The sequence below is a fragment of the Pyxicephalus adspersus genome, chromosome 4 (genome assembly GCF_032062135.1).
Source record: "Pyxicephalus adspersus chromosome 4, UCB_Pads_2.0, whole genome shotgun sequence".
Taxonomy (NCBI): Eukaryota; Metazoa; Chordata; class Amphibia; order Anura; family Pyxicephalidae; genus Pyxicephalus; species Pyxicephalus adspersus.
Genome location: NC_092861.1, coordinates 31,607,897 through 31,619,437, shown reverse-complemented (window position 1 = coordinate 31,619,437; position 11,541 = coordinate 31,607,897). Strand labels below are relative to the sequence as shown.

The following is an 11,541-nucleotide window of genomic DNA, read 5'->3' as shown; positions in this document are numbered from 1 at the left end:
GACCCCTATTGCTCATTATTATCAAGGCAGGAATCCGGCTGGCAGTGAGGAGGCGAGTGTACGCGCACACTCGAGTCCGGACCGCGGTAAACCGCGATCGCTGTCCGCGCGTACTTTCGCGCTTCCAGCGAGCGCTGATTTTATTGATGAATCAGGGGCATTGGCTCAATCACTTGACACTGGAACTGTAGTACTAAAACCACTGGATCACCATTAATTAAAGCCAGGTAGGTAAGACTTTATGGGCAGTGGTCAGTAACAGCAGTCTGGATATTTTAAACAAATTGTACATGTCAGCAGATTTAGTTTAAGCAGATGTGATGTTTCTTGAAACCTCTCTTTTAAAATGATTTTTGTGTAGACTGCAGAGAAATTAAACATTATTCTACACTTAAATATAAAATATTCACCTGGAACTGAATTAAAGGATGGTCACCAAACACATATTCCAACCTCCCAATAATCTGCAGCACATAATCCTCAGGATCCACCTCTTCATCCTCACGACCATGAATGGTTAAACGTTTACGCATAGCTAGCTCAGTCAGCTTAAGAGGGGTCATGTTTGGGGATACTTGAAAGCTGAAAACATCCTAAAAGAGAAAAATGAAGATGAACACTCATATTCTGCAGAAGGACAGAGCTCAACAAAAAGAAATAAATGCTTTTTTTAAAAGCAAATGTAAATTATTATTTAAAGAAGTAACTCCACAAGGTCTTATAAAACTGTCATAGCTTTAAGATATTGTAGATTAACCCTGATCTGATAAAGCACTTTTCCAAAATGTTGCAATGCTCAATAAACAGTGTTATGTACAAATATGACATTGTCATAAGTATTTGTCTAATAAATGAGCAAAATACAACTGTTCAGCCAATCAAAACACCTCCCATCTAAAAAAGAAAGACAAAGCATAAAGGCTTCAACCCTTAAAAGACAAATACTAAAACATACCTATATTTAAAAACTCAAGTTTGTCCGCCTTACATTACACCCCACCCAGACATTTTGTTTTGATTTGTATTAGAAGAAAAGTTGAGCTATATTATGTTTTATTTCTATATACAATATGACCGAATTAGAAGCAATTTGTCTTCAATTCTTATCTATAACAAGAAATTGGTTGTCATCAAGATAGGGAGGCACAAAAGCATTGCCAAACATTGTAGCCCTTCTTCATTCTACTATTGTGTTTTTGGCTGAAGTCCCATTAGAGACTTCCTATCACTTCTATTACAGGAAATGAGGTAATACAGGCTCATGTAGGCCCCCAGAGGCTTTTTAGGAGCGCCCTCATCATAGGTACATCCTACACCCTCTTCATTATGGTCATTGCGTTATACTGAGTGCTTCATGAGGAGGTGGAATCTTAGAGAGGTTTACCACACAGCATTAAAGAACAGATGACCATGTAGCTCTGGAAAACAAAGCAGCTCATTGTATGTGCTGTATCAACACTCGTTGAATCTCATCAGGAAAAATTGTCCAAATTTAGGTCCACTGTATTGAACCAAGAAGGATGCATGTTTTTTCAGTTCCTTATAACATGGAGCAGAGAAATGTTTGCAATATCTAAATGGTTAAAATTACCATAAAAAGGGCTGGGTGGTAGATCCATGAAAGTTACTCTACCTGGCAGTTCTCAAAGTGTATAGCAATCACAAGATTTCCTCCATACAGCCGGTCCTGAATGTTGTCCTGGATGGATGGCTCCAGTTCAGGAGGGAAGGTGCATTTAAGCCATTCCACCCAGCTGAGATTAAGCATGGACTGCATCTTTTCTTCGCTGATCTTCCTCATCTTACTACGGAAATCTCTGACCTCATTATCTTGAAGGGAATCAAATTCTTGGAGACCTGAAAAACATTAATGAACCATACTGTTACAATGTTGAAGACCTACTGCAGCTCAGTACAATTAGAAAAGGTAAACCTACACTGTTCTTAGAAAGAACAGAACTAGAATCATTTTTAGGAATGAAACTCTGTTATCAGACCTTACTTCGTGGTACTAAAAGGAAAACACAAGCATTCTGTACTAAATTTGCTTATTTTGCTGTATATGTATATATCTTAGTACATATTAGAAACAATCTAGATAAAACCCACCTTTTTTCTGGCTGAAGGACATCCAGCATCATTGAGTCCTTTCCTTACCATTTTCCCCTACCCATCTCTTTCACTCATAGGATTTATGTTTTTTCATTAATGGAGGTTTAGCATGACATAGGGTGGTCTGCATGCAAATACAGCCTAGGAACATACACTCTTCCAGACTGAAATCCAACTATGAAGACATTTTGATTTGCAAAGCTCACAAGAGCCATTCTACTATTTGATTTATAGTTGTGCCTACATTTATATAAATTGCCTACATTTTGTGCAGTTGGCAACCTTACCTTTGTAATTCTCAGAGATTGCTTAGGGTGTCAAACTCAAATACACAGAGGGACGAAATTTAAAACTTAGACCAAGTCGGGGGCCAAACTTGAAATTTATTGAAAAAATTGAGGAAGTTTACTACTTCATCTATAACTTACAAAAAAACCCTCTACAAAGACTTCAGACACATCAAGTTTGTCTGACGCTAAATATTACACTCAGCAGTCTCTAACGGATTGAAACAAACACAATGCCCCTGGTAGTCAGGCACCATGTGATCATTACCTAGGCTTTGTGTCACATGATAGGTGTACAGGAATAATGTCTATGTATTGCATGTATTGAAAAGCAAGATGTGAGGTGGTAACGTGGGTGGGCAAGAGGGTTCATTTTTGGAATTCTTTGGGGGGCCTTGAAGGTCCCCCGGCTTAGGACATCCTTTCCGGGCATGTTTAACATGGGAGAACCCTTGAAATACTTTTCAGCTTGGCAGAGAATTCCTACTATAAATATTATATCCACAGCTCACAGCATATTAGCATGGTGGTCAGTGGGAAGAATTTCAAAAGGCCAGTGGTATCTATGAAAATGACATGAGAGGCGCAAACTGCTCATGGTTCAAGAAACCCTGAGCAACCTCTGGAGGAACTCCAATTGAGAAACAGTGGTTTAGGAGGCAATCTAGGGATCAGATGCAGTATGCACACCGATCTAAAAGCACTGCTAAACACCTGCTAAACTTAGTTGCAACTCATAGACTTTCTGTCAAGGCAGAGCAAAAAAAAATTCTATGCGAGTTATGAATGTTTGTTATGTTTAACTGACTAGACTTTATCAATGGCCCAACTATTAATAATAAAAATAACCAAATTATAGGAAAGGGAGGAAGGAGGTTGCAGTGTATGCTGACAGCCAAAAGAATGAGAAAGAAATGAGTGAAATGAGAAGAAATTCCCTAGGATCATGCTACATGCAGCCTGTTTATTTTGTCTCGGAGGTATTCGAGGTATGGAGGTATGAAGCATAATGTTTTATATGGTTGTGATTAAAATCACTGCAAAAATTCTCCCTCTAGTTGCTAAATGTCACCAACATACAGATAAAGCACAGCAGGATCCTAGCTCTAGAAGACCTTTGCCTTTGTCCATGATGCACACATCTGGGACCTGATCCATGCATTCCTAAATGTGAAATCCCTGTAGAATAGTGCTGGAATAAACCAAACCCAGAACTGTAGATAACCAGCACCATATCTCTTTCAGGCCAACACAGCAATCACAAACTCATTTCCATGAAACTTGTTTTAAGTGAATTCAAACATTTGACAGCACCCTGAAGGTAGAAATGGGGCGGGGGGTTTAGGTGGGGGGACCAGGCATTCATTAAAAACAAATGAGTGCATTGCATACACAGAGTCTGGACTATGCCCTTTATCTGTAGACATGTCTCTAGGTTTCTGCTAATAAAAGTACAACAAATCTCTCTCGCTGCACAAGAAATAGATTTCTTGATTATTTACACGATTAACATTATCATACAACAAATATTTAGATTACCTAAAAAGTCCGATAAAAAGATATCTGGGTATTTTAGTTCTCCCTATTACTGACTTATGTTTAGTCTACAGGGTAGGTATGGTCTTGTCAGGGCCTTTATGGATACACACGTCATCGGATTGATTTGTATGATTGATCGCATGAATGTGTGCGATCAATCTTGCGTTTTATAGCTTACATATTTTATTTTTATGTACATACAAGGGAATGCTTTGCATACTTTGTTTTATGAAATAAGTGCAAAGCCCCTAAACATGATATTGCCTGCCTGCCTATATTTTAACATTAAGTTACTGAAACCCACATGTCCAAGAATACCATCATGAGGACTTTGATGACAATAAATGTATTTTTCCTAGCTTTCTGACTTTTTGGCAGAGGTAACTAGGACAAATAATGGGGGTGAATCTTTCCAAGGGGACATACACAAATAAAAACTTGACAGTAGGTTTAACCTTTCCCTACTTTATCCAAAACTAAAAGACATGTTGATTAAAGCTCCCCAAGGCTGGAGAGGATACACTTTCATCAGTGAAGCTGGGTGATCCAGCAAATCTGGAATGAATATGATTTAGGATTGAAAATATTTGCTAACAAATACCAAATTACTTTTAGGAAATTCATATCAGGTTTGCTGGATTACCCAGCTTCACTGATGAAAGTGTAATTATACACACGGTATTTTGAGTTTTAGTAGTGTGAAAAATTACCTTTCATTTTTAATCTATAGCCACTAAGTAGCACAAAAAAATCTAACTAGGCATATGATATATGTATGTAACATAATGTACCTGACCAAGCATAGACACAAACAAGTCTTTAGATTAAAAAGTTTGTCCATTCTAACAGGTAAACACACACATTAAATACTTTTCTCAGCAGAAACATGAACATTTCAGAAGCATAGCATAACAAATGTAAACAAGTAAGTTTATTTTACATTTATACCTACAAAATGTAAGGTTGGTTATTAGGGATGGGGTTTGGGGTATTGAATGTTTTGTACACTTAAAGAAGTTAGTTGTGTCCCTCTAATATCTTTTTTTCAATTTAAAAAATATCAATTTCACTTTATTTTTCGTTCTCCTGGAAACTTCCTGCAAGTACTTCTTTCCTTTTGGTCTACATTCTTGCTGAACTGTAAGTGATCCCAAATTCTTTGACTTTACGCATCTGCAAGCTGGCATTTCTCCCCTGGATAACATACATTTTCCTCTATTTGTTGCTACAGGTTATTATACATGTTACGCATTACTTTGCTGAAACACTAAAACTGCTTGGCTCAAATTCAAAAACATATGTATAAATATACAGTATATTTCTAAAACTGCAACAAATACAGAACATTTCAGTGGTGAAAAAAATGAAAACCATAAATGGTCTCATAAGGATGAGGTTTGCACTTTTTATTAGACCTTCCTTGTTTTGATTGATATAAAGTCTACATGAGACTCCGTGTGTGAGATCCAGAGCCAGGTTCCACAGCGGGCTCTGGAAGAGAACAGGATCTGAGTCAATATGGAATGGGAGGCAATCTGCAGGGACAGGAGGTTTGGGAGAGGATCATGCTGAGGCTTGGAAGTCAAATGTTCTGTTCTCAATTCCTCTGCCAAAGTCAAGTCAAAACCTGTCATTCAAGGCAGGGCCTGCAAATCTCCAGGAGTTGTTGGGAAAAGAGCCAATGTTTTCTCATTCTATTCCACTAACCCGAGGACTTGCTGGAGCTAGAACGCTCACATATTACACAATTGCCCGTTTATGGCACTGTTGTTATTTAGACAAAGGCATTCTTCTGTCAGATGTCATGGAAGTAGAAATCTATTATAATAAAGCATCATAGCAAATGTTCTAAAGTTATCCCAGCCCTTGTGGAAGTTGGTAATGCAGGATCTAGTGGACTCGTATAACCATATATGCTACATCAAAGGCAGAATGTGTATTAAGGTCACAACCCTCTTCATAATTTATATGGAATTAAATGCTTAGAGGGAAATACATGCCTGATTTTTCTCCATACATTGTAGACTGGTAAAAGACTGTATGAAAGTCAATTATACTATGCAGCAAACCAACCAGCATTGATCCATGTCTTTAAATGCTTTTACAGGAAGTGTGCAATTGCTGCCTCTTAAAGGATAAGGTGTTTTTTTTAAAAGCCACATGACATAAATTTGGTTATATTCAGTAGGTATAGTAGGTATACTAAAGCTGGGACAGGTAAATCATGATAATACTGGATAATAAAGGTGTGCACCTGTAGCCATGTCACTGGGTATATTTTCAAAAATGCCATGTGAACTCTCTCTTGAAGACATATATGAGAAAAAAATTGAACACCAATGAATGGTTACTGGTCACTACGAGCATGTGATTTGTATTTACTAAATCCTTTTTCCCCATCATTGTATATGAGGAAAGAGCGTGAGAATGCAACAATGTAGCAAGACCCTGTGCATTGATAAGAATGTGTGATATGTGCTCAAACATGGAATAAGGGGCTACTGGCCTTTGTTTTATGGCCTCACTGTTATATGCTAACATGTACCATATAAACTATATCTCTGATCTTTTGGACACATGCAAACTTGTACTGGGCCTACGCAAACATATGCCAAACTATAAAGTGAACCAGTTACTTTGCACTGAAATTTAGTTCCAAACAGTATGGACTATAGCTAAACTATTTATTAAGAAATATATCTAAACATATCACTGATCCTGGCACATTTACCTTTTCCTATTAGGACCCCAATACGGGAATCTAGCTTCTCTGCGGGGTTACAGCTTCTTGATACCAGTTTTAGGACAGGCAGAAATGGTCGAACATCACAGAGTCTCCGCGTCTCATCCTCCAGTTCCTCGTGAACAGCTGTTTGATTGACGCACTGGAACATATAGGAGTCAATCTCCAAGAGCAAATGGAAGAGAGGGTAACGTTGGGCATGTTTCCATGCAAGCTGCAAACATACAGAACAAGGTATTACTGAAGAGAGAAGTCTGATGGGAGAAAATATTAAAAAATGACACAGGCCCTGTATTTGGTGTATATAATGTCCACTGCCTTTATGGGACAAGAGACAGCTTTTTATACCAGGTTAATACTACAACATATGTGTATTGTGGCCTTGTGACTCCTGAAATTGGAATTGTTTCCACACAGACCAGTGTAAAGGGTAGAGATTTAATGTACAGCACTGCATAATATGTTGGTGCTATGTAAATACTGTTTATTATTCATAATAATATAAATATTAATATTAATAGACAATACTAGCCATCACTGCAATGATGAAAAGGCAAACTGAGGCGCATTTATTATGGTTGTAACTCCATCAGTGTAAACATTTGTAAAGTATTTGTTGAAAATGGTTTTCAGGTTTTGTTAGGTTGCTTTAGTTTTTAAAGTTCTAAAGCAGTCTTTCTCAAGGTTTTTAACCCTTGAAATAACCTTCAGGTGTTCACAGAACCCCAGGTATAATTACTATATCCCTCACAATACATTAGTGTGGTGTCAGTTGGAAAAATGCCTCTTACATTGCTGCCCAATGGTAAAAATGTCACCCCTATACAGATAGCAAAAAACAACACTGGTGTCACTTAAACTGAAGCACAACTTGCTCCTGGTTGAGAAATATTGTTCTAATAGTTTATTTTGTTTATGCTACTTGTGAGTAACTCACCTGTTTAATATGCGATATGGATGCATCCCGGGGGACCACCATCTGCACATAGATTCCAGTGGGAAGGAGGATGTCCACCGTGACATCTTGAGGGAGCTGTGTATCGGCCGCCCAGATGTCCATGGGATCCAACACAGCGGGAGGCATCTTGCAGGATGAGGTACTACCTGTGAAACATGGCCCTAGAGAAACAGAAAACATCATCAGATCAACATTTGGAGAACAACCACCAAAAATAATTCTGATGGAGTATAAATACTGACAGAGAAAAGCATATTCTCGCTCTCTTCCTAGATATAAGTAGTAACATCCAATTTCTTCATAATACGCAGATATCCATGGTAACTAAAATCACAGGGAATGTTAAGAAACCTTGCGCTTTACAAAGCCTGACACTTCGGAGGCTGTAAAATGCTAACACTACAAAAAAAAACAGACTGACAAACTGATGTCCTTTTAAATTGTTTTAAAGTAGGAGTTTTTATTGTGAGTGCTTGTGCTGTGCCCATACTTCAGTATTGCGTCTCACACATTTGTATACATACATTATACCAAACCAGGGCTGGAGTTACTTCACAGAACCCACTGGCTTCTAGATTCCTACTTATATTGCTTATATCTCCTTTAGTCTTGTTTTTACTTTTTTCAGTTACCGGTGGGGAAAAAAATAGTTATAACGGTGAAGGTTCTCATTCAACCATGAGATTATATATCTAGAATCAGTTACTCACATACAGCTGGACTTGTTTTTGCAATGTTGAGTGTGACTAACTACTACTAGATTTATATTAATAACAATTTATAGTTTCAATAATAATAAAAAAAGATACTATCACAAAACCCCTTTAAACCACTTTTGTATTAAAACAGGCTTGGCTTATTCTGGACATAAACAGTAACAGTAACGGGCCTAGGGTACAAAAATGCTCTGCAGGGATAAGAGAAGGTTTTGAAAAATTTAGCTTAGTAAACACATTAGGTTCATGCCACTGAAAATGTTTTGTGATCAATTCCAGTGACAGTAGAATAAAAGAGCGTTGTACAGTTCTATGGAGAGGGTAGGATGAGAAAGCAGGAGGCATCCTGCTGCACCCTCCGCCAAAGAAAATGATAGTGGGTGTCCATGATCAATGTACCAATGAGTTGTTTATCAATCTGTTGGATCAATAAACATCTGGGGACTGTTGCACCCACGCTAAAGTTTTGCTGGTGATCATGATCGTTTGGTGATCTACCATATGTACGAAGCATAAGACGTCTTTGCAAGAAACTTATTAAAAACAATCATCACCAAGCTCTGATGAAGGTGCATGAATCAGCTGATGCTGCTTTCCAGAATTTTGCAATAATATTCATTCCATTTCTAATATAGCACAATCCAGAACCCATATATCTGATCCCTTAGATTGTAAGCTCTCCTGGGCAGGGTCCTCTCCTGCTCCTGTGTCACTATCTGTATCTGTCTGTCATTTGCAAACCCTATTTACAGCACTGCGTAATAGGTTGGCGCTCATAAATACCACTTAATAATTATAATTATCATTTAAATATAGTCCTAAGGAGCAAGTTTTGTATTTTGTACCCCATATATCAAGTGGTGTTTTGTTTCCTACAATTCATTCAATGTTAAAGAGAGCTTTCTATCCAACTCCTTGAAAATAAAGTTCTAGGACCGACATTAATTGTGATAACGCATCCCCAAATTCAGCACTCCTCAGACTCTACCCAAAAAATTATGGCTAAATGTCAGGAGGAGCCGGCATTTATGGTCAGCGCCACATATGATGCTGAGCTTCCATGACTGCAATAACTGAAATGCCATAAATGTAGGGGACAGGAACACCTGGGCTGCAGGACCAAAGAGCTAGATGATGTTGGATGTCCTCCAACCAGGAAATAAAGCCGGTACTAAATCTAAAAAGCTGAAGCTTTTATTGTACACAAGAAAAATAAATCAGGATAAGCAATATCAATACAGGAGAGGAGCCTGAAGAACGGTAATAGGCTGGAGTTCATCTTTAAAGTCTTTACCATAAATATATTTTAGCCAGTGTGTTTAAAGAATGTACAGATTTAGAATATGGTCCACATTCTAAAATATTGGTCAGCACTCCAATTTAGGTGTGATAGAGGCAGGCAAGACGAGAGGTGCAGGCTACATGCAAATCTGTAGGTAACACCAACGAGTAAATCTGTGGAAAAGTATGCGGCTGCGGTGGTTGTGAATTGCTGTACCACCTCCATTTCCTTTCCATGCTCCATTTTAGACCTAATTTTTTTTACTGATTTTAACTATTATTTATACAAAGCCTTTTTTAAAGTTAAACAAATAATGACGTGCCTTATGTAAAGTAGACTCATGTGGAAACCCAGCAAACTTATGCTTGGAAAGTATTATAAATTACCAAATATCAAAGCCCCAATACACTCTACACAGATTACATGGATAATGCAGTATGAGATGAGGTCATACATATTCTGGGGCCTAAAAAGAAAGACGCCCCAGCCATTTCAAGGTTGATTTTCACTTTTTGTTAATTTATACTACATCCAGAGTAAGACCCTAATAAAGACCACAAAAGGAAAAGAACCACAAACTGCAGCTGAGAGATTTTTCCTACATCATTTTTAGGAAACATAAGAATCTGGTGGGTGGACTGCCTTTATAAATGTGCCTTCTTCTGCAGGCCATACATCTCTGAAGGTTTTTATTTAAAATTACTTTCCAGCCTATTTTACAATGTGTCCTAATCAAAACCTACAATCATGACATAACTGCATCCCGCTATAAGGTAACTTGTTGACGTCTGTAACCTATCCACCTCAAGCACCAATACCAAACCCCAGCCATGTTTTGTTGAATGAACCTTACAGTGAAGTCAATTGCTGCACTGCAGTAGCAATTACGGTACAATTAAACAATTGAGGGTTATACAGAAAATGCAGAATGGAAAGAATGCCTTTTTGAACTGCCGAGTATGAAAGGGGTTAACACGTCACACAGTCATGAGGCAACATTAATAATATCACTTCCCTTAATTGTGTATAACAAACAAACAACATCATGTCTGATGAACAGAGCTGGCATTGTCCCGGAGACTAGGAGTGAATCTGGGCCCCAGCCAATGCACCATAAAGGCAGAGCTTGCACAGTTAGAGTGGGCAGTGAAAGAATATGCAAGTCTCAGAAGAGAGGGATGACAGAGCCATGCAGCTGTACAGGAAAACGAGACACGGATATGGAGCATGAGACACAACTCATTAGCAAGCACATCAAACTCTCAAAGACTCTGCGTCTACCTTCATCCCTCACCTGTCACCCATACTTTCACACATAACGCAGCCGTCTTCTAACATTAGGATCTGCAGCAGCTCAGAGAGGATCAAATTAACATATGCCATGATTGTATAAATGACGTAAATCACCTTACAATCCATCCTTTTCAGAGCAGGTGACGACCATGGTTGTAGTCCTGCTGGTCTCAGAGGAAGACATCTGTACGGACGTTTATTACACCCATAAGCAGGATGCCATTCAGAACAGTTCACCCCGAGTGACTCACCTCCCTGGTTCCAGTTCTGCGTGAGCACAGTGCCCTCCTACCCACGCAGACAGCGCTTGCAGTACCTGATGCCTGTTATATAACTCCTAGACTGCACCGACACGACAAAGTGTGAGGATTCATATCAAGCCTCTGGCATGCGATGACTGCAGATACAAAATCCCCATTCTAATAACATTTTCCTAACTAGGCCTAATTGATGTACATAGTTGAGAACTGTGCAATGTAGCTCTGAAGATTTGAGATAATACCTCACCAAAAACATCATTAAAATTTATTTACAAAAGGGCTGTAGTTCATGCTACAAAAAGGTGCTATGTACACTATATATAAGGTGGAACAGTGTATGGAGATGATATA

The 11,541-nt window shown here is 38.4% G+C and overlaps 1 protein-coding gene across 3 annotated transcripts in view; it reads right to left on the bottom strand.

Moving 5' to 3' along the window:
* The window catches only part of PIK3CB (phosphatidylinositol-4,5-bisphosphate 3-kinase catalytic subunit beta), a 100,073-nt gene that overhangs the window by 33,778 nt on the left and 54,754 nt on the right, over nt 1-11,541 (bottom strand). For 2 of the 3 annotated variants that reach the window (XM_072407719.1, XM_072407720.1), the window contains exons 3-6: nt 7,619-7,800; nt 6,670-6,895; nt 1,634-1,857; nt 411-593 (exon numbers count right to left, since the gene is read on the bottom strand). In XM_072407719.1, coding sequence (XP_072263820.1) covers nt 411-593; nt 1,634-1,857; nt 6,670-6,895; nt 7,619-7,765 — 780 coding nt within the window. In that variant the 5' untranslated portion in view covers nt 7,766-7,800. Of the gene's footprint in view, nt 1-410; nt 594-1,633; nt 1,858-6,669; nt 6,896-7,618; nt 7,801-11,044; nt 11,303-11,541 lie in introns of those variants that run through there. The other variant, XM_072407721.1, reaches the window with a different exon arrangement.